This window comes from Pteronotus mesoamericanus, unplaced genomic scaffold, assembly GCF_021234165.1.
Source record: "Pteronotus mesoamericanus isolate MK-2021 breed Mesoamerican mustached bat unplaced genomic scaffold, CSHL_Meso_final scaffold_54, whole genome shotgun sequence".
NCBI classification, from domain to species: Eukaryota; Metazoa; Chordata; class Mammalia; order Chiroptera; family Mormoopidae; genus Pteronotus; species Pteronotus mesoamericanus.
Genome location: NW_026555321.1, coordinates 15,149,375 through 15,173,468, shown reverse-complemented (window position 1 = coordinate 15,173,468; position 24,094 = coordinate 15,149,375). Strand labels below are relative to the sequence as shown.

Here is a 24,094-nt window from a genome sequence, read left to right as displayed (position 1 = left end):
CAGTATAACCATAATGTCTAAGTTAAACGGTACTTTTTCATACTAATAGACAACAAATAACAAAAGGTTAAGGTCTATCACAGAGAAATATTGATAGAATTCACATTATTGATCATTTAATTCATCAGGTTATATTACTGATAAAGCATCACTTGTGTATTTAACCCACAATACAGAAAAAAACCCACTGCGCTGGGATCACACACCTTCCCATTCCTACCTCATCCAGGTTGGGCATCGCATGTGTATATCAAAGAACCAAGGCATGAGGGAAGGAATGATTCAATACAACTTGCTACTAAACACTATCTAAAGCTACATCTAAATGGTGGGTCAGCTGTGTTCTCTTCATATTCTTCAAGGACAACATGCTTTTCAGCCCATAGAAAGATATTAAAAATGAATGGCAATGATGTCATTGTTGGAACTCAAGTTTCTGCTCTCTAAATCTGCTCCTTGTGATTAAGTTTGTTTCCTCAGATGCCCAAAGAAAATAAAAGCCCGCTAAGGTTACATTTTTATAGTGATGCCCTCCAAAAATTAACAAAATGTGGAAGGCTAAATTTTTGTGAACCCGACATCACAAACCAGACTGAGTTTCAGACAACCAACTAAAATGCAATTAATTCTTAGTCATACTAAACATTACAAACTTCTAATATCATTCCAAACTATGCCGTTGGTGACTTTCCAAGCTTTTGTCAAGTTCTTTGGTTCTTTCTTAAAAAAAAAAAACAATAAAATAAATTTTAAAATCCAAAATATAGTTTATTAGCAATGCATACAGGCATATGAGTCCTACCACAGTGATTACTAATAACTAAAGCCAGAATGGAATGAACATTTTAGATGAACACAGACTTAACAATTCTTTTATTTAAATGAATAAACTCCAAAAATATCACATTGTTGTTTTACACTTAATCCGGTCTGCATGTTGCAGCTCATCTAGAACATTTCTAATGTTCTCTATACAAACTTCTCCTCTGTGATGTTTTTTGGATGCAAGAATCCATACATTTTCAAATTCTTCATCAGAAAGCTTGACACCAATGTTACATAATATCTGTGCAATCTAGAAGAAAACATTGAAAGTCAAACTAATTTATAAATTTATAAATTTGTATTTTTACAATATTTGTAACATATAAGACTACAAATATTTATCCAAACAAAAGGTATGCGGGGGGAGAAGGAGGTAATTTGTGGGTGTGTGTGCATGCATGCATGTGCATGTGCTTATTGTAATAATGAGCAAATATCAAAATTCCAGTACTTTCATTTCAGGAATAATTTTGTTAAGATGAATATGAGGGTGTTCAACTATAATAGCCAATGCATAAAATTACTTTCGGCTCTAATTTTTTTTGGTTATTTTAAAGGGAGGCAACCAAATTCTAGCAGAAAAAGTTAAAAATAGAATACTTGCTGGATTTGATTTCCATCTCAGTCACTTCTTGTCTCTATGATCTTATGTCATGTTAGCCCTTTGAAAATCAGTTTCTCTTCTTAAAATAAGAACATTTATAAAATGTCTCTAACCAGCCTGCTGAAAACTTGAGTTCTGAATACGCAACTGCCAGAGAGATTGTGAATGCACAAGCAACTGAGCAGACTAAAATCTGAGCATATTGAAAACCAGCAACTTTGGTTATCAATAATCACTCCACAATAATAATTATTAAAAGAGATTAAGGAAGAGGGAAAATATGCTTCTCTTGTCCCAAAGTATAAGAAAAGAAAGATTAAGAACTAGCAGTGAGACTTCCAGCCAAGATGGAGACATAGGTAGATACAATTTGCCTCCTCGCACAACCAAAAGAAGGACAACAGACTTAAAAACCAAAAATAACCAGAACTGCCAGAAAATTGAACTGCACGGAAGTCAAACAACCAAGGAGTTAAAGAAGAAACATTCATCCAAACCAGTAGGAGGAGTGGAGACGGGCAGATGGGGCGGAGAAGACAAGCATCAAGAGAGCAGCTGGAGGGCTGGAAGGGTGAGGTGGCCTCTGACAGACCAGGCAGTCCCACATGCAGATAAACTGGGAGGAACAGCTGGGGAGAGGGACAGACCTCGCAACCCAGGGTTCCAGTGCAGGAAAAGAAAGCCTCAAAACCTCTGGAGGTAAAAACCTTTGGGGACTGTGGTGGCAGGAGAAACTCCCAGCCTCACAGGAGGGTCCATTGGAAAGACCCACAGGGTCCTAGAACCTATACAAACCCACCCACCTGGGAACAAGCATTAAAAGGGCCCAATTTGCTTGTGGGTAGCGGGGGAAGTGAATGAAACCTGGCCAAGAGCCGAGCAAGCGACATTGCTCCTTCTCAGACCCTTCTCCCAATATAGCGTCACAATGCAGTGACCTGGGCTGCCCCACCCTGGCAAATACCTAAAGCTCCTCCCCTTCCAATGTAACAGGCCTACTGAGACAAAGAAATATGGCCCAAATGAAAGAGCAGATCAAAGCTCCCAATATAGAACTAAGGGGTGAACAGATGGCCAACCTATCCGATGCACAGTTCAAAACACTGGTAATCTGGATGCTCACTGAATTGGTTGAGTATGGTTGCAAAATGGAGGAAAAAGCAAAAGCTATGCAAAGAGAAATAAAGAAAAATATACAGGGAACCAACAGTGAAGGGAAAGAAACTGGGACTCGAATCAACAATTTGGAGCAGAAGGAAGAGATAAACATTTAACCAGAACAGAATGAAGAAAGAAGAATTCAAAAAAATGAGGAGAGGCTTAGGAACCTCTGGGACAACCTTAAATGATCCAACATCCAAATCATAGGGGTGCCAGAAGGAGACAAGGAAGAGCAAGAAATTGAAAACTTATTTGAAAAAATAATGAAGGAGAACTTTTCCAATCTGGCCAAGGATATAGACTTCCAGGAGATCCAGGAAGCTCAGAGAGTTCCAAAAAAGTTAGACACAAGGAAGAACACACCAAGGTGCATCATAATTGCATTACCCAACATTAAAGATAAGGAGAGAATCTTAAAAGCAGCAAGAGAAAAGGAGATAGTTACCTACAAAGGGGTTCCCATAAGAATATCAGCTGAGTACTCAAAAGAAACCTTGCAGGCAATAAGGGACTGGTAAGAAGTGTTCAAAGTCATGAAAGGCAAGGACCTACATCCAAGATTACTCTATCCAGCAAAGCTATCATTTAGAATGGAAGGGCAGATAAGTGCTTCCTAGATAAGGTCACGTCAAAGGAGTTCATCATCACCAAGCCCTTATTATATGAAATGTAAAAGGGACTTATCTAAGAAAAAGAAGATCAAAAACTATGAATAGTAAAATGATAACAAACTTACAACTATCAACAACTGAACCTAAAAAAAACAAAAACAAACTAAGCAAACAACTCGAACAGGAACAGAATCATAGAAATGGAGATCAGAGGGGAGGGGGAAGGGGAGAATGGGAGAAAACGTACAGGGAATAAGTGACATAAATAGTAGGTACAAAAAAGGCAGGGGGAGGTTAAGAATAGTATAGGAAATGGAGAAGCCAGAGAACTTATATGTACGACCCATGGACACGAACTAAGGGAGCGGGGGAATCTTGGGGGGTGGGGCGGTGCAGAGTGTAGGGAAATAAAGGGGAGAAAAAAATGGGACAACTGTAATAGCATAATCAATAAAATATATATTAAAAAAGTAAATTAATTAATTTAAAAAACTAGCAGTGAAAAGTAATGTTAGAATAAGTAGAGGGAATAAAAGATTTGAAATAAACAAAAAAAGGAAACTAAATTTAAAAGGGAAAACCATTTACTATAAAGCATACAGGAAAAAAAAGAAAGCAAAGGGGGAAATGAAAGGTTAGACAGGGAATAGAGAAGCCAAAGAAATAGAATGGTTGCAGAATACATCTAGTAAACAGAATCTGAACAACAATTAAAAGGCCCCCTAGAAATGATGTGCCCTTGTGGGAAATTAACAGTATAATCAAATACACTTGAAATTCCAAAGAACATCTCTGCCAGCAGCTGTGGCTATACAGCAAAAACACCTCCAGGTCCCTGTGCAGAGCTGCTGTTCTCCCACGCCAGTGGCAGGTAGAGGGCGGCCCTGCAGAGTGAACGCCTGAGTGGCCAGAGTCAGCCTTGGGCTTCCCAGAGCTCCACGTGGGCTTCCTTTCCCCTTCCCAGGAGGCCTTCCTCCCCGTTCAGCATTCCACTGTGTACTGATTAGCTAATATAGTACTGTTACAGAAACCCACATCTATTCCCAAGTTAACTTCAAGCAGGCCTTTGGGTCTTTTCATCTTGAATTGTGAAATGAAGGACAACTTCCTAGTTTAAAGAATTTTAGGCTCCATAAAACAAGTGAGAGATTTTTGTTTGTTTTTTGGCAACCATGACCTTCTCTTTCACAGGCCCTTTGAAGTGATTGAAGGAAGTGAAAACGCAGACTAGGCGTGTCTCTTCTTTGACCCGCTGTGGGGGATCCTGAGTTCCTCCTTTGGAACCCACCATCCTCCTCTGAGCTTCTCCCTTCCTGTCTCCAACACCTCAACAGAATGGATCGTTGCAATGAAACCTATTATTAATTTAGTATTTAGTAAGTTTTCAAACTATCAACCCTTCATCTCAAGTCCCAGAAGCCTTCCTATGTCTATTCGTATCATCTCTGCCTCCAGCTATGAAGGTTCTGGGGAGGCAGTTACTGGCTAGATCACAAGTACAGCACTAACCATGCATGTCTGACCAAGCACTTGCTGTTAACGCTGGGCCCTCTGAACCCTAGTGGCTCACTGGCTGCTCCTGCTTTATAACCCATCTAGGAAAAAAATGACCTGAGATATGAGGACCATGTTTTCTGAGTAAAAACAAAAAAACAAGGTAGATGGGCTGGCACATAGTACAGGACAGAGTATTTTAATCAGTGCTATTGCAGATCATCTGAGCCTGGTATCAGCAGTACAGAAGGAGGGCGGTGGAGAGGCCCTTCCATACTTACTCTTTGGTTCTGGAGATTCAAGAGCTTACACAAAGAAGGGATTAATCTTTACTGCTTTTTTCTTTTTAAAAGATCTTACTTATTTTTTGAGAGAGAGGAAGAGAGGGAGAGAAATGCCAATGTGTGAGAGAGAGATCAAACAGTTGCCTTTCACACACCCCGAGTTGGGGATCCAGCCCACAACCCAGACATGTGCCCTGACTGGGAATCGAACTGGCAACTTTTGAGTTCGCAGGCCGGTACTCAATCCACTGAGCCACACCAGCCAGGGTTTTGTTGCTTTTTTTTTTTTTCAACTAAGAATGATGTTGAATGTTTTAGGAAAACATTTTTCTTTTTATCATGAGTAGTAATGAATAAATGATGTGAAAGTAATGCTTACACTCACAGACTAAATTCTACTTCAAGGATCGTACCAAAATGCGACAACCAAATTGAGTATTACCCTCAAGAGTCTTTTATTTGGGGTTTCCTGATGACTTCTGATGGTTAATATAAAAGCTCAAGTTTTATAAAGTCTAACGGTAAATAATTGTTGGTATATAAACATTCCTACATTTGCGTATTTAGGTCAAGCTGACATTTCCTTCAACCCTTTTGAAATAATATGCTGTACCTCTTTTTTTGATCTGGTCTGGAAGAAGTCTCTTTCAAACACTCCCTTCTGGCCAAAGACACTAGGATGTAGTAATGAATAGGCATTGCCTTCTTCACCATAATTAGTTCTGTCACTGATACGACGAATTCGGGGGGCAGGAATATCAGACCGAATGGTTGGAACCCCATAGATGGGATAACCTAGGACATTAGTGAGGGGAGAAAACATACATTTTGAAACTGAGCCATATAACACAGGAGCCACACGCTACTATTTTGAGCACTTGAAATGTGGTTAGGCTGAACTGAGATGTGCTATAAGTGCAAAATACACACTGAATATCAAATATCTTGTACCAAAAAGTGAAATACTTAATTAATCCCTTTATATTGATGACTCACTGAAATGATAATATTTTGGAGATACATATTATATACAAAATTATACATATTATTAAAATTAATTTTACTTGTTTTCTTTTTCTTAATGTGCTACTGACACTTTATAAGCATATATGACTCCAGTTATATTTGTATTAGGCACACACTCCTAAAGAGTAGCAAGACCTCATTACACCAGAATGTAGAGCAAGTCTATAAAATCCAGTTACGAAAAATATGTAAATCCTTAATCATATCCTTAGTCCAAGGACATGATCTTGACCAACATAAAATAGTCTTTCTAATAACCAATACTCATCATACTTGATACGGAGACAAGGAGTATCATGGGTTAAACTGTATCTTCCCCAGATTTATATGTTCTAACCCCTAGTACCTAGAATGTGACCTAATTTGGAAATAGGGTTATTGTACATGTAATTAAGATGAGATCCTACTGGAATAGTCCCCTCATCTATTATGACCAGGATCCTTGGAGAAAGGGCACATTTGCCCACAGACACTCACATAGGAGAAGGCCATGTGAAGATGATGGCAGAGGTCGGGCTGAGTCAGCAGAAACCACGCTGTGGTAGCACTGCTAGCAAACCACCAGGAGCTCTGGAGGAGAGGTAGGGAACAGGTCCTGCCTCACCGCCCTCAGAAGGAACCAACCCTGCTGACGCCTTGATCTTAGACTTCTAACTTCCAGAACTGTGATATGGTGCATTTCTGTTGTTTCAGCCATGCAATCTGTGATACTTGTGATGGCAGCCCTAGCAAACCAATAAATGGAGGATGAAGACAGTGATAATCATTTTGTAAGAGCTCTTCAAATATTTGAAGGCAAATCTCTGTATAGCTAAGAATCACGTGGTTTAAAAGTCTCCTAAAACCCGGTGACATCTGTAGTCCTATAATGTATATCAGTCAGTGTTCTGATCTATCAGGGTTTCAATTTCATTAATATAGAGAGAATCCTTTCACTTGCATCATCACCAACAATAGTTCAGTTCAGCCTAAGCTTACTGAGACCCCCTGGGTGCTTGGATACAGAATTAAATGAACGACCCTAGGCTTTGAGAAACTCACAGGCTAATGGAAAGAGACTGGGGGACAATGCAAGGACAGATGAAGGACATGTCACTTCCATGTTTGCCAAGCATTTTAAACCTCAACAAATATCATGACACACTCACACATGGAAGGAACAGCTCCTACAACCGCACTGATCTCAGAAGAAGAGGTCTTATAGTGACTGGAAACTTTATCGTTTGGCCTGAGAAGCGTCCGGAGAGTCTTTTCTGAGCTCCCGTTTAAGACAATATCTTCAGGTTTTATCAGGAGAGTTGGTTCAGATTCTCCAACATTAACCTCAGCGGAGTTCGCACAATCCGGTTTTCTACCTTTAAGCAAAGTGGGAAAGGGGAGGAAAGTATAGGAGGAAGTTACTACTTGGTTCTTACAACTCTGCAACAAGAGCATTTTTCCCATTCAGTTTCTTCCTGCTTGTGGAAACTGAGCTGGGCCTGGTGCAAACCCTCCACTGGTGCCAGCACCCCACTGTAGGAGAACAAGTTCAGGCCAATGTCATACATCGGGAAATTAGAGCCAGGTCTAGGGTCTAATGTTTCTTTTTGCCATACCATTCATTTGACTCTAGAATAAAGCTTTTAGATCTAAAAGAATGAAAATGTAGAACCTATTTTTTCTTTCTTCTTCTTTTAAATTAGAGCTTATTTTCATATTTAACTTGAACTATAGCATTGCCAGAGTTGGTCGTAGGGCTCTGCCCTAGGAAGATATAGGAAAAGACATATTTAGAGTTGTAAATTCCACACATACCTGATCGTGGAAGGGAGTCCCCTGTGTCCCCATTTGGAGAAATGATGAGAACTCTCTCTGAGCTCAGGAACTGATTATATAAATAACTACCTTAAAATCAGTGTAGAAAAGAAAACCCTGAAATAGAACTGAAATTATAAGATTCTGGTCTGTTTTGCAGATTAGCTTTGCCGAATCAATTCTGAAATTTAGGGGTACATTCCTGACATTGTTTCAAACAGAGCTGGTAACTCCACGGCTAGCACTAGAGGGCGCTGTGGTCTTTCATGCTCTACAAGAACTCTCAGTTCTGAAAAAGCCCAAGCAAGGTTTGCAAAGGCAAATGGTGTCCCAGTATGAGAGTAGGGTGGAAATCTTGGCCAACCAGAAAAGATGAGCCTCTGTAAAGTCGGCACCCCACATTCAGCACCTGGCAATTGTTGCCATGAAAGCATTCCAGCTCATTCCAGATCCTCTAATCCCCTCCCCACCTCCACTCCCTGCCACCTCCACCCCTCCCACACACGAAAAAGCAGAAGTCTGCTCAAATATGAAAAAAAAAAGTTAGCCCTGGCTGCTGTGGCTCAGAGGATTGAGTACCAGCCTGTGAATCAAAAGGTCGTTGGTTCGATTCCCAGTCAGGGCACATGCCTCGGTTGCAGGCCAAGTCCCCAGTAGAGAGTGCGCGAGATGCACCCACACACTGATGTTTCTCTCCTTCTCTTTCTCCCTCCCTTCGCTTCTCTAAAAATAAATAAATAAAATCTTTAAAAAGGTGGGGGGAGGTTCCTCAGAGAAGTGTTCAAAAGTCACTGTCTTAGAGTACTTACCCACCCACTCACCTTTCCTCCAGGAGTCAACAGTGAGATAGAATTTGGTATAAGAAAATCCCTGAGCCCCTTCTGACTCACTGGCCGCTGTCTCAGAAGACGAAAAATCTCAAGAATTTCATTGAAAATGCCTGACAAAGTCAGGAAGGATTTGAAAGACAGTCTGGTTTGAAAACAACCAGGCTTCTGCTTTTCCCCCACTACTCATTAGTTGTGCCAAGAAGAAAGAAAACACCCATATTTCTGAGAGCTTAATTAGGTAGAGAAGATCCTCCTGCTTCCCTAGTGGATAGACTAGCAAGGACTTGCAGAAAGCCACGACCAAGGAATAAAAATGAAAACAGTAGTACCTTCACTTTTTAGAAGAGGGAAAATAAAAAGGTAAACAACCTTTTTAAGTAGTCAATCCTCTCTAAAAATCAAGATTTGAAAATTAAAGCAAATGAAGCATCATTATATATTAACTAAATTATAAGACTATTTGAAATGACACTTAGTGAAACATGGTTGGAGTAAAATTGTCTCACAGCCTTGGCTGATAAAGTTGCAAATTGATAAAATCATTTAGAAGAGAAAAACAAAAATATACAAAGAGAGTTAACTTCTGGAATAATAATAACATTCATAAGAAATGAGATATAATTAGAAACAGAAAACTGAGAGTTAATAACCATTATAGCATTACCCATATTACTTTAAAACTGTCTGGAAATAACCTAAATTTCAAAGCGTGAGGAAGTAGTTTCATAATTTATAATACAACAGCACAAGGGAACTGAAAATGAAGTAAACAGAAAACATAAAAGTATCTCTTCATTCCATAGAAATTTGAAAGTTAAATTTAAGAAAAAACAAATAAAAATGGTGCATTCACTGTGAATTTAGCTGTTTAAATATGTGCATATACACATACAAATATGTATACATGTATACTTATATATACGTAATGAGGCAGGAATATAATATGTAGTCATGAAAATATTTAAATAAATGTAAAGATTATGGTCTTCTTTCTTTTTTTGTTACAAAATTTAAAAAATAAAATTTTACTTAATTGATTTTCCCTGAGGGAGGAAAGCTAATTACTCTATAAAAATGGTTTCCAAACAGCTTTCTGAGGAACTGTATATCCTATTTTGTGCTTTTGAATACATTTTTTTATTTTTAATTTTTTTCTCTTAAATGAGTAATCACGGTTCTAAATTCAAAAGATACAAAATATAGATTAAAAGTTGAGTCTCATTGGTACCCTATCCTCAGCTACCCAGTTCCCCCTCCCTGGAAATAGCAAATGTTATCCAATTCTTTCCTATCCTTATACAGATAGCCTATGCATTAACAAGCAAATAAGTAAATATGTCTATATGTGCATATTTTTAAATATGTAATATTAAAGTTGAGGAAAGATGAGCTCCTAGAAAAATGAAAATATAAAAGTCCATTTAAGAATTAAGCAAAGTTTCAAAAATTACCTTTAATGACAACCCTCTCTTCATACTCTTTAAGAGGCATTTTATCTTTCCAGTTAAGAAAATTTGAAAATTCTAAGTAGTTAATCAGCCCATCATTATCCACATCACAGTAGTCAAATAGCAGATCCAATAGCTTCTCATCCAAGTGCAAGTTGGCCTGTTCACAAGCTTCCCGAAGTTCAGCTTTATCTACCACCCCATCTCCTTTCTGTTAGACATGAAGCAAAAAAAGGCGAAGTAAGCATTGTCTTTAAGAGCAGAGTATGCAACATCTATTATTTCATTTAAGAAAACAGAAAGAGTTCTATCACATACATTAAATGAATTTGTCTTATTTTTCACATACAAGGAGTCAAATATTAAGCAAGATTGGTCTTCATTGTGTCAACCTTTCTAATAGGTGCACAGCGATTTCAGCCCCAGTTGGAGCAGGATGTGGTTCAGAATCTTTGTTAATTCTTTTTAATAATCTTTTCATTTACATCGTGCTATCTACACTGTGGTAGAGCAGATGTGGCCATGATTCATGCTTGCCATTTCATCTGACCACTGCGGTGTACTTTTGACAGCTCTCTACAACATTTCATGCTTTCAAAGTGTTCTGGTGTCCCAACTGGGCAGTAAATGATCCTCCACTTCACTACCTGGTAATGCAGAGAAATTGGGGAAGTAGCTGCCAGTCAAGTATAGGGAGATGGATTCAGAGACAGTTGCTTGCTTATTGTTAACACTCCTACAGGTTAGAAGGGCCTCCTACCAATTTGGTGGTCAGCCTCAGAGGGGAAATTTTAACCCCTTTCAGAGAACAGCTAAATATAGGAGCACCTCGGCTGAGTGTGATAGGAGGGAAATTGATGGCAGCTCTGGGCAGAAACTGGCTGATTCACTTGGGAGATGGAGCAGAGCACAAAATACTTGTTAAGGAGGAATGCCAAAGGCCGGGACCTCCTACCGCTCAGCCCCTCCTGTAGTCTATGAAGTTAACCTTAAATCCATTTGAAGGTGGCAGTAAAAGATCTGAGTATGTTTTCGGTGGGTCCTGCCTGGTATATGGGGGCTTTGGCCCTCTCGGAGGGATTTCTCTAAGACAAAATATAATGCAAACAAGAAAGAGAAGACGAAAAAGAGAAAGAGTAAAAGAAAGGAGAAAATATAAACCAAAAAAAAAGAGAGAGAGAGATTTCCTGAGACAGAGCAGGGAAACCATAAATGACTGGTTGATTAGTGTTCAGCTCTTCTGCCCAGGATTGGATTTACAATGATGAATATGATCTCTGGAGACCAAGAAACTGACCCAATGATTCTAAATAAATTCCTGTTGTCAGATCCGTAGGCCTGGAAAATGTCCCTAACCCTTATGTTGAAATAGAATGAGAATTTAAAACATATTCTTTTTTTTTAAATGTGTTTCTATTAAAACATATTATCTTAACAAGGAAGCTACAAATGCCCTGGATTAAAGTAGATTCCTTTATAAAAGCCTCTGCAGCAAACCCAAGTCAACCAAAAATGCAAACCCCACAGCCTTGACTAAAAAGCAATGTGGGCTGTGGCTGTTGAATCAAGAGGTCTTCGAAACTGAAATAGATGGTGTCAATAATGGTGACTTTGTGGCCCAGTATGGGGCTTTGTGTAGATTGAAAACATCAGTGGTTTTTTTCATTTGTGTGACCTGATAACTTTGGTGGTTTGCTTCTTTGAGCTGCCTGCTGCCACAATACCACTCAAAACTGAAAGCAGTTTCTTACTCACTGGTGCAAAGCTTCTCTCTCCCTCTGTACCCTTGATCTCTCCCTCCTGTACCTCAACCTCAGCAGCTCTAAGAAGAAAGATGACTGGATGTGGGACTAAAGTCTCCCTGTCCCCAAGGAAGATCAAATGCCACACACATCTGTCCCAGTATGCCATGAAACTTCAGTGGGGCAGAGACTCAAACTTTTGTGGCTCCTTTGGATTCAGGTGCCAAAGTCATCCTCCTACTCAGCCTGCAGGCTTGGGGAGGGGACTGGATGCAGCTGGGGAGGTGGGCAGGGTTCATTTGAAGTGGAGAACTAAAGCTAACAATAGTGTATTTCTGTGGCTTCCACTACTGAATGTATAATTGATATTGATACTTTACACACCTGTGCTGTGAATGTGCTGAAGAGCCAGAGCACTTAGGATCAAAAAAAGCCACAGGGAGGGAATTCCTAGTATCAATACCTTTGGGGCCCCACAATTTAAAGGACCACTTTGAGCTCCAAGTCTTCATGATTTTGCCACTTAGAGCCTCAGGAAACAAGAAGCAATCTTCACTTGGAGGTGCCCCTTGAGGTTTAAGACTCATTTCTCCCGTAACCCTGGAACCAGGTAGACACATTTTGAAAACAAGCTATTTGACAGTTATTGAGCTCTTGTTGAAACTGAACACTTGACACCTGGAGGCCTTGTGACTTTCCAGATTGATAAACAATTTGAAGTGGCTATCTTAGACTCAATGAGTAACAAGGTAGAAAGGGCCTAACAAACCTCATTTGTGAAATGGTAATGATACATTCAAGAAGGCAGCCGGCCTGTCCCCAGTAACATCTTAGCTTTACATGAAAAAGGGCAGCAAACCTTTCGGGAAATTTTTTATTCATCTTTGCTACCTCAAGCAAAAGCCACTGTCTCAACAGGGCCCTCAGTTCACAAAGGCTCTCCAAGTGCCTGGGCCTCGTTTACTAACTGGAAAGCCCATGGTCTTCACTGGGCTGCTATGGCTTTGAACCTCAAGGAGAGCTACAAAGGACCAAAAATAGATATAGTCACTCTATTCAGTGAGCAGAACTCAAGGCCGCTCTCATGGCTCTGGCCAATACTCCCTTCGATGAACCCATTACAGTGTTACCAACTCTTGCATTATTGCCAATGGCCTGCCAGTCTGGTTTGCCACTTGGAAAGCTCCAGTCTGAAAAATTAAAGACACTTCTGAGTCTGAAAACTATGGAAACAAATCACAGTTATTGAATGAGCTCTCTGGGTAATTCATACAGATGCCCATGAGCAGGGTCCACTCCCTAATGAGAATAACTGGAATCAAGCTTCCGATTGAGCCTGAACCGTTCAGATTGCCGCCGCTGCTGCCTAGATACATCGTAGTACCAGACATGGCAACACACCCACCATAACAGACAAGGCACAAAGCAAAGCACTCTGTGCCTCTGATGCAGAGGCTACCACTGTGGGCCAAACTGTGGCTCCTGTCAAAGGATGACCCATTTGTCTCATGAGGAGGGAGGTCACATCGCACACAAGACACTGCTCCATGTTCCTGGAAGGCTGACTATATCAAATCTTTTCCCATCTCAGAGCTAATAATGGTGCTTGACCACTGGTGACACATTTTTAAGTTATGGAATTGCTATTCAAGTCGAATCAACCAGCTCCAGTCACAACAGTATGGCTCATGAAATTAATCTGTCCTGTGCTTTGCTTTCTGGACCATTTTCAGTCTGACAGTGTTGTGCTTTACAGCACAAAAGCTACTCAACAATGAGCTGTTAAGCACGGTACTTAATGAACCTTTCCTGTTCTCAACGCTTCACAGCCATCTGGTACTACTGAGCTCTAGAATAGCCTTCTCAAAAAATTGACTACCTTCCTTATCAGCTCCTACTCATACACCTTATAATAAAGCAGTTTTAGCTCTGAATGCAGCTGTCCCCAAAAAGGAATCCATCCATCTCAGCTACCCCCTGGATAATAAATAGAATAAAAGGAGTGAGAATTATATAGATTTATTTTGAAAATTTGGGACTCTATTGTGACCTCTCTTGGACATGATGCATTATTTTCCCCTCTAGATTTTAAGTTCCCTAAGTGGAAAGTCTACACATTATCCAGAATAATGTTTGATCTGCCCTGGCTGGTGTGGCTCAGTGGATTGAGTGCTGGCCTGCAAACCAAGGGGTCTCTGGTTCAATTCCCAGTCAGGGCACATGTCTGGGTTGTGGGCCAGGTCCCCAGTAGGGGGTCCACGAGAGGCAACCACACATTGATGTTTCTCTCCCTCTCTTTCTCTTCCCCTCTCTCTAAAAATAAATAAATATTTTTTTAAAAAAAGAATAAATAATATTTGATGTATTGTGAGTGTTCAGTAAATAGCAGAATTAATCCCCTATTTTATTTGTTCTGTTTTGTTTTGCCATTAAATTAAAAATGAGCACTCAACAATATAAGATTCAAATAATCAAAAATTATCCTACAGCTGTAGTAGGAAGACCCACATCTTATTACCTTCTCAGAAGAAAAGCTCCTCAAGGACACTGAGCACTACATTGTGCAGATTAAAAGTTTACTATTTAAAAGGTGTATCAGCATTAAATAATTCTCAGTAATTTCCTCCCTGCTTAATTTAATTTTATCATAAGGAATATGCCTGGTGGTTCACTAAGATAATCAGCAGCTATTGAGATGATCATCTTGCCAATAAATACATTTAAAATGAAGAATATTTTAAAAGCAGAGCACTATGTATTGTGGTAGGCTTTCTTATTCATACCACTGCTATATAAATTTCCCTGGATATCATCTTTATAAGATGCTTGGATTTGAGTTAAGTTTAAAATGTACTTATTTTAGCTTTTAATTCTGAAGAATCCTTTTTAAATTACCTGTAAATAGCAATTGGTCTCTATTAAAAACCAGAAAAAAAGTTGAATACTAATATTTTCTTTAAACACAACTTTGTGAAAAATGTAGTTGATGACTGATTGGTGTGTGTCTCTACATAATTACACATACTTAAGCGAGAAAATTAACCCACTTTTTATTCATTAGTACAACACAGGTACACAGGCCCTAATATAAAAACAAATAAAATAAATGGAGTTAAAATTAATTAGCCAATGAGTGGTCAAAATTGTTTTAAGATTAAAAAAAAACTATAACGTGTATCTTTTCAAAATTGTACTCAATAGTGAAAGATAAATAGGAATATTATATATTTTCTTCTCAAGATAAACTGAAGTTATTCTTCTCTTTTCTCATATCAAGATTATGATCCATTGCATCATCACAGATTTATTTATAAGCTTTTATTTGTTTATATTAGAGTCATTCTAAAATGGTTCTGAGACTGGCTAGGGAAAGAAATACAATTAATAAAAATAAAAATAAGTACAAAATATAAACAGAGCCAAAACAAAAGAGAAGAAATCAAGGCAAAGAGAATATAGGATAGAAAAAATTAAGAAAAAACTTGAATAAAAAGATCATACAACATAAATGCTGTAAGGTCATGTTCACAAACTAGATGTGTTACATTGAATTGGCTCTGAACTTCCTGGTTGCCAAGTCAAAATGGTATGGACAATTAGTACAAAATTCATGCTGTTCATGAGGTAAAACAAACCAAAGACTTAGATGAAGCACAGTTATTTCCTGTAGAAAGAACTAGGTTTCCTCAGAAAGAGGATGCACGTGACAAAAATAAATAGTCTCGTGGGCGTACTAACAAAAATGTACCATGTTTCACAAGCAGTTTATATAATAGTGTTCCTTAGTATAACCTAAAGGCATGCAGCTTGATAAAGCTATCCTGTGATAACTTACAATAGTGTCAGGTAAATATGCAGCTTTAGATTGACCTGACTTTACCGAAAGATAAAATTTAAAATAGCTTGAAAATTGAATTATTGTATATTGCCTTCTCAAAACTGAAACCACACCCTGCTCCCTGAGGGGACAGATAGCCTAAATTGGACTTGGACCTAGACTGATAGCACTATGTGTATATAATATTCAGATTTAGGTATAGATTGTATCTATCTCAGGGGTCTACCCCAGGGCCACAGAGCTTCCCTCCCCCTGCTCCCAGCACACTATAGTTTAATAACATACAACAGTGGTTCTCAAACTTGAACGTGCATCAGAATCGCTTAAAGGGCTTGTTAAAAGCATAACTGGTAGGCCCCACCCTAGAGTTCCTAATTCAGTAGGTCTGGGGTGGGCATTGCAATGTGCACTTTAAACACATTCCCAAATGAGGCTGATGGTGATACACCAAACCATACTTTGACAACCACTGATCTACTGCAAGAGTCAGCCAACTTTTCCTGTCAAGGACCAAAAAAGTAAATATTCTAGGTTTTGCAGGCCATGCAGTCTCTGATGTACTACTCTGTATTTGTAATGCAAAAGCAGTCATAGACAATACTTAAAACAAATGCATGTAAAACTATTTACAAAAACTGGCGGTGGACTCGATTTGACCCATGGGCCATAGCTCCCTGACCGCTGGTCTACAACGACCTTCAGGAATCTGTAACCCCATGCAGAGACCAAAAAGCTCTGCTCTACTACTGGCCTTGTCATAGTGCCTGAAGGCTGCCAGCAAAGTGTCAAAGTTTTGGTAGTTAAAGTTCTTCAGGTGATGACGAACTGCAGCAACCAGGGCTCGCTGCCTATCCTTGCCTCGGCGATATTCACCCGGGAGTCTATTATAGATGAGATCATCAGCGCCTATTGAAGAGGGGGTAAAAAGTCTTTTATCTGAATTTAAAATTTGTCAATAGTATTCCCATCCTAAAGAAAGAGGGAGAGTGTGATTGAGCAACTTCTGTGAATGAAAAATCTCATACCTAACTCCAATACTATGATCCAGCATGATGAAATCTTGTGTATAGGAAAGCACATAAAGGAACTGATAAAAATTAGTATTTCTGTTTTATGTGATTTCTCCGTTCAATAAAAAAATCTGTAAAATATATTTTGTCGGGAAATTGTTAGCCCCACTCAGCTGTCAAGTCATTTCCTATGGCAGCGAAACCCTGTCTGCCTCTTTGCAGACATTTATCTACCATGCTGAGGAATGAGAAGCTGGGTCGATTCCATGTGAGGGCCACTATGTATGCCTCAGAGCTGACTGCACCTCTGGAAGCCCTTGTAAAAACTGGGCTCAAATTCCCTACTCCCCTTTAGCATAGGTTTCTATTCTGCCTTCAGTCTGCAGATCAAGTTCCCATTTCTCAGCCCTGCTTCTCCCTATACTACTACCAGCACTGCTACCCAATCCACAGCTCCATTAACCTAGAGTCCTGAACCACATTGTTCCCCTCAGTTGTCTCAAAGTCATGACCTCGCCAATCCACCTGCTACATCCTCCCAATCCTGGCCATTGCTTCCATTTACCCTTTATGACTTACAGGAACTTCTCTGAATTATGACACAAAGAAAGTAAAAACACATGTACAGCCTATAAGAGCCCATTCCTTGCTGTTCTCTTTTGGAAAACATTCTTTGAATGTTAATGTTAACAGAAATCAGATTAGAGTTGACGATGCCGCCTCAAATATGGAGGCTTAGTGCATGTTACCAGAAGAGACCTTCTGCCTCTGTTCATTTTCCTTTGACCTATGCCCCTCCCCCTTCCTGTTTCCTTGGAGTACAATCAGACTGGCAGTTGAATGGGATACCCTGGATAGATTAACTTGACATTGGCTGCAGTTCAAGGCAACTAATATTTATACTTACTCTGTACAAGGCTCTATATTAGGCTCTGTCAAGGGTCTCTTTTAATAAGTACTCATAGTACCTCGAAGTTTCTTATTCAGAAGCTAATCATGTACTCTCACCTATACTTAAAGTATAGGTGAGAACTCCAAGACTAATGCTGGTTCCAGGAACTGAGCAAGTGCATCAGACCAAGGCCATCTGCTATGGAATCGGCTACCAGCAGACCACTCTGAAGAGTGCAAAACATAAGTAAGGCTCTGGGAGAGTAAATCAAGATGGTTAGGGGTGGTTTTTGACAAATAAGCATGACTTCCTTTCCTTCACCACACTTCTTCCCCAGATATAAATGCTTTGAGTAACTATTGTGTATAAAGGAAGTCATCACTCTTCCATGCTATGGATCTTGGCTACAAGTTCTTGTTTGGTTTTTTTTTTTATCTTCGGAGTCCTTCCCTCTCCATTAGCATCCAAAGATAACTATTGATAGTTTTTTTCCAGCTCCGCTCAGGTTTCCCACCACAACCCCAGCAGGTTTAACTCCCTGGTGAATAGAACACACATTGATATCTGCTTCTGGCCTGGTCCTGAAAGAATGTTTATGAAGCTCATGTCAAATCACTTGCAATTACCCAAGAGCCATGTCTAAGAGCTGAAATCAGAAGTACAAACTCTGGCCCTAAGACAGAGACCCATGCCCCAGCTATCACACCACGGCAGTCAGAAAAGCTGAGCAAGTGCCTCAGCTGTATTCAGCCTACAAACAATTCCCATCATGCACCACTGTGCACCTGCCCTGGATTCTCCTTTATGTTGCCTCTGCCCTGGTGTCTTCCAGGAGCTGCCCATAGCCTTGGTGTTCTTTCTGGAAGGATTTTAACCAATGACTCCAAATCTTAGGACAGAGGCATTCTTCATAAAGCTGCGTTTATTTCCCTTAGTAAGGGTAAAGGAGAAATCCTGGTCTAGTAAAGAAACCAGTATATCCTAGAAGTAGGCAGGCCCTGGAGCTTCCCAAAGAATAAGTACTATTTGTTGACCCTAATAATAGTCACAAAAACTGAGAACCTAGAGTAATCCGTGTCCATCCATGATCTCCAGAAAAAGTTCAGGGAGGGCATATAGCCCCCTTTCCCAGTTACACAACACAGCACGAAGGCTGTTACTATCCTTACATATTTTTTAAATTATTAATGTCAGTATCCTTCCTTTTCATTTTATAACACTATCTTATCATTCGAACTATGAGGATAACATTGATCAAGAATTTTGCTAATGTTGTGCAAGTGTCAAATTGATTCATACTACAAATTTTGGTGAAAAATGTACTGTGTGCTAGACCCAGGGGGTCCAAGAGACAGCAAGACAGAACACCTACCACATGAAGGCTGCCCTCAGAGTTTACCCGCATTCCCTACTTGGTTTCAGTCTAATTGATGAGTTTTCTAAATCATCCCTGACATCCTCAATAGGTATAAAGAGCTCTGAGATGAACAGGCATCTGTTTAACATATAGCAGTTCAACTAAAAAACAGAACCAAAATACAATCTCCTAATGTGGCAATTAATGATGCTTCAAAACAGTGTGTTGCCTAAGCTCACATAAAAATAAGTGTTTATTTTGTGAGTGAGTGGGCTTTAGCTAAAACATTTTCAGTAGTAGTTCTTAAACTTTAGTATATATAGGAACCTACAAAGTCAGACTATCTGGGCACGGGTCCCAGAAACCTGCATATTTAATAAAGTCCCAGAGTGATTTCTGTAGGCTATATTTTGAAAACCACTGATATACAGCCCAATCCTGATAAGCTTTAGCATAGTTTTCCCTTTGGACATCTGCAGTTTACATTGCTTAGAAATAAAGTCAAAACCCTGATAAGTTCCTATAGCCACTTTATATATGATTAATTGATTTGCTGGTAGGAAGAAAGTGGCTCTTAATCATGTGATTGTAGAGTATATGCTTTCTCAAACTTGAGTATGCCTAAAAGTTATCTGGAAATATTGTTAAAATGCAGTTTTCTGATTTGGTAGATCTGGGATGGAGCCTGAGAGTTTGCATTTCTAAGAAGCTTGCAGGGAACACCAACACTGCTAAATTGCAGGCCACACCTTGAGTAGCAAGAGCCTGGTACAACATTTAATTCATTAAGAGGCTGCCTCCCTTCACTTTGGCTTGTTTAATATAGGCCACATCTCTTTTCTAAATAAAATTGTGAGCCTTAACTGACTGAACGTATTCATTACAATGGCTTTAATCTGTACCTATTTCAAACATAATGTGAAAACGTTTTTTTCTTGTGCTACAATCTTTTCTCACTAATATTCACATGATATTTGAAGCATCTAAAATGAGAAGCTTCGAGAAGACATGGTGAACTTAACTGTGTAACACTGGTGGCGGGGGAGGGGGGGTCATTGTTTGTTTTGTAAGGAGAAAATTCGTATATTTACCATAGTCCTGAGGATGGAGACAAGCTCCAAATGTATGGTCTGGGGGAACCTTCATTGTTTCCGCAATGCTATCAAAGAAAACAAATCCTTCAGTTAAAACACCCACCACATGGAATCCCTGGAATTTTAAATGTTTGCCATATGCTTTTAATAGCCCATATTTTCTCCTATAACCAAACTACGAAGATCAAACAGAAGTTCTCGCAGATCTTTTCTCTAATCTTCCACTTGCATTAACAATGGCTGAATGCCCTCACTGGCTTTCAGTAGCCCGGAATGAAAAAGAAAAACATAGGACATATTCAAAGCAGATTTATGGAAGTACAGAGAGAAAGACAGACAGAAACAAGGGAAGGAGAGAAAAATGTAACACAGTAAGTTAAATTACTGAAATCCCAGAAATAAAGCTTTACACAAAATTCTCCCTTCCTCTTCTCCAAACGCCTTCCCCATCTCAAAGAACTCAGCACTTTCCTGGGTCCCCAAAATCTAAAGCAGCTGCTAGAGTTCCCAGACAGACACAAAAGGATGTCTTTCTTATTTAATAGGTAGGAACTCATAGAACACAAGCCAACAGTTACTACAAGAGTACTTTTTAAATTTGACTGACAGACACTGTCAATTCTAAGTTAATTATGAACTTACGGATCTAAAACTTTTCCAAGCTTATGTTGAAATTTTTCTTTGAAATCATCAACTCTCTTGGATACAACCTTAGCTCCTTTTTTCCTAGAAAATTAGAAAATTGTCAGGTATTTCCACTGCATAAGTATTCTTGGCTGCCAAATATACATACACTAAGGAAAGTCATAATATAATTTGGGCTATCAGAAAAATAAATCCAGTTTCAAAAAAATTGTATGCTAAAGAGAAAGTTCTGTGCTCATTCTTCTATCATTTATATATTATATAATGGTAAGTTTATAATAGAATATAAAATTTTGATGAAATAATAAGACAAGCAGACAAAATTTTTTCAGTAAACAAAACCAAATTGTTGATATTACAATATTATTATAAATGTAACTTTTAAAATTGCTAAAAGAAAATTAAGCATTGATTAAATATATAAATAAATAAAGGATATAAACAACATCTAGTAAGCAAACACATGGAGAAGTTATAATTATTTCTTTCATAGTAATGAAAGAAATGTAAAATTAAAAAAGTGATACTTTTAATGTATAAGCATATATAGAGACAGGGTAAAAGAAAATATCTAAAATGGCAAAAAGTATGGTAAAACACTTGTAAATCGCTAGTGCAAATTGCTATAATCCTTTTGGAAATAATTCAGTAATAGGATTCAAAAAGCATAAAAATGTCCATTCCCTTTTATCCACATCTGGGAACCAATCATGAGAAGATAATCCACATAACAATTAAAAATGTGGAAAAGTTATATTTATAATAATGTTTGTAGCTTCATTGACTATAATAGAAAAAAGAAAAGAATCTAAATGATCATTAAGGGTAATTATATTATGTCACATTAATAAGCATACACTGCCTGCAATTTAAATGTTGGTTATGAAGAATATATAGCAATACAAAATTATTTAATGTTAAGTGAAAAAGGATATGAAATAGAATTGCACTCTGATTTAACCTATGCAAAAGTCTACACAGGAAGCCACACTAGAAAGAAAAACATGAAAAAGATAATAATCGTTGAATTAAACTGACAGGATTATGGGTGATCTTATTTTGCCAATTTTCTGTAATATAATTTTGTTATTTCATTGTGATTAAATGAGTAAGATCTCTTTTGAGAACTGTAAAATTACAAAACTACTATTTAATAACATTCAAATTAATAAGTTCTTTGTTGTTTTGCTAAGGCTGAAAACAACGAACATAAAATCCTTTAAGTTCATTTTCTCTTAAAACTATTGCCTGTGCTATAGAAATATCAAGCTGAATAAATTTCTGGAGAAGAGTGACACTCTGTGGAGAAACAAAAAATGAGCTATAAAGTTAGTCACCTCTTTTTTCTTCATTTACTTTTCATTAGTTCAAAAAGGAGAAAAAGAAAAGAATATGGGTAAAGACAGAATATTTGAACAAATAAAGTTGACAATCTAAAAACCAGCTCCAAGAGACATAACTGGCAACATGGGAAAATGACAAGGATTAGGACATAAACCACGGAGTCTACCCTTTTCAGTTTAATAGTGCCTGGATTATGTTTCTGGGAAAATCAGGAAGTGTCTGTGAGTAGCCACATATGTCAGAATATCAATAACTGTAATATCATTACATGACCTCATGGCATTTACTAACCACCTCACAATAAAGTCCTTTGTGTGCCAATGAATTTTTTTCATCCAGAAACACACAGACACACACACACACACGCACGCACGCACGCACGCACACGCACTCACCCCCGCTATTAAGATCCTTACTGATTCTTCAAACTAAAAGTCATGAACAGAATATATATAGAGGTAGTTTTAGAGAGGAAATATATCCTTTAAAAGTTAAGAATAAACCAAATTTATGTTAAAATAGTACATATAAAATTCAGATGTCTTAAAATGTAAACAAACACACTTAACTCCAAGTTCATAATAGAAATCACACTGAAAAATAAAGTAGTGAGTTCTATTTTAAAATCCAACCAACTGAAGGAATAAAGACTCTATTATTTTACCAATACGTTTCTAATTAAGTTTCAAAATTCAAAAAGTATGATCAAATAGAACATTTTTCCATAAATGATGTGTCCTTGGGGGTAGAGACAAATTGGAAAGAAAGGTACCCTGCACATTGGCTCCTTTTAGAAATTCAGTGCATTTTTATTCAGATATGATCAACATATAGCATTGTACTAGTTTCTGGAGTACTTAGTGTATTTATCTATGACCACCTGAAATCATTGATAAATATGTCCTTATCAATAATCCAAAAGTCTCTGCTCTTAGGACATTCTTAAGGACTACATTGTTGTTAATGTGTTTATTCCATATCTTTTATAAATTTATAGGTTTATATTTATAAGTTTTCATAACTTAATAAACCATATTTGTCATCTCCTTTTAAGCATTAATTTCTATATTATATTCAAGTACAAATATCTATAATCCTCATGTATTTAAAACATTTTTTCATGTTTTCCTTTATGTGTAGTTTAACCACTTTAATAATAATAAATTAATGAATATTTGTTATATAAGCTTTTTTTAATACCCAAAAGAAAACTATTCCATGAGGGTTTACTATAATATTGTAAAATTCATTTTGTGTTTGTATTTTAGCATTATTGTTTTGAATAATCAAGTGTCAAAAACATATAATTAGGGAGTGGGAAAGGAACATAAATCATTATTTCAGGCCTGTGATCACAAAATCAAGTGCCTATATACCTCGTGTGGTGGTTAAAGGCAGCCCCTTGAAGCCACACCATCTGGGTTTCTTTCCTACCCCTAGTGCTTCCTTCCTACACACTCTTGGGCAAATGATTTCATTTCTCTGTACCTTGGTTTCTTCATTTTTAAAATGAGTAAGATGAAAATTATAGTACACCCACCCCATGGAGTTGTTGGTAGCATTAAATTAATAATAAATAGTTAGCACTTTGCCTCTGTAACTGGGAGCTGTTGTTTTCAGAGACCAGATGAGCAGGTTGGGTCACAAGTTGTGGGAATGCAACTTCGCGTCCACACTGGAGCCCAGAAACCTGGAGGGCGAGTGTCTCCTTTAAAGAGGGCAGCAGGCAAAGTAAGTCCACTCCCACCCCTGATGCATAGAAGAAGTACAGGCCCAGTATATTAGTTTCCTGTGGTTACTATGAAAAAAAATTACCACAAATCGGTGGCTTTAAACAACAGAAATGTATCCACTCACAGTTCTGAAGGCCAGAAGCCTGAAATCAAGGTGTCAGCAAAACTACATTCCTACCAAAAGTTCTAGCGAAGAATCTGTTCATTGCTTCTTCCGACATGGGGCTGTGTCATTCTTTCGTTTTCTTTGGCTTCAGGCCACATCACTCCAACCTCCTCCTCCACCTTCTCTTCACCTTCTCCTTTGTGTGTCTTCTCTTCTGTCTCAGATCTCCCGCTGCCTTTCCCTTATAAGGACACTT

At 38.3% G+C, this 24,094-nt stretch overlaps 1 protein-coding gene across 1 annotated transcript in view; it reads right to left on the bottom strand.

Annotated features, from left to right (window-relative positions):
• Positions 1–901: 901 nt before the first annotated feature.
• EFHB (EF-hand domain family member B) overlaps positions 902–24,094 on the bottom strand; it is a 48,250-nt gene continuing 25,057 nt past the window's right edge. The window contains exons 7-13 of the mRNA XM_054594858.1: positions 20,653–20,736; positions 20,008–20,075; positions 16,409–16,563; positions 10,081–10,288; positions 7,154–7,360; positions 5,593–5,774; positions 902–1,075 (exon numbers count right to left, since the gene is read on the bottom strand). Of these exons, the coding sequence (XP_054450833.1) occupies positions 902–1,075; positions 5,593–5,774; positions 7,154–7,360; positions 10,081–10,288; positions 16,409–16,563; positions 20,008–20,075; positions 20,653–20,736 (1,078 nt within the window). The remainder of the gene's footprint in view (positions 1,076–5,592; positions 5,775–7,153; positions 7,361–10,080; positions 10,289–16,408; positions 16,564–20,007; positions 20,076–20,652; positions 20,737–24,094) is intronic.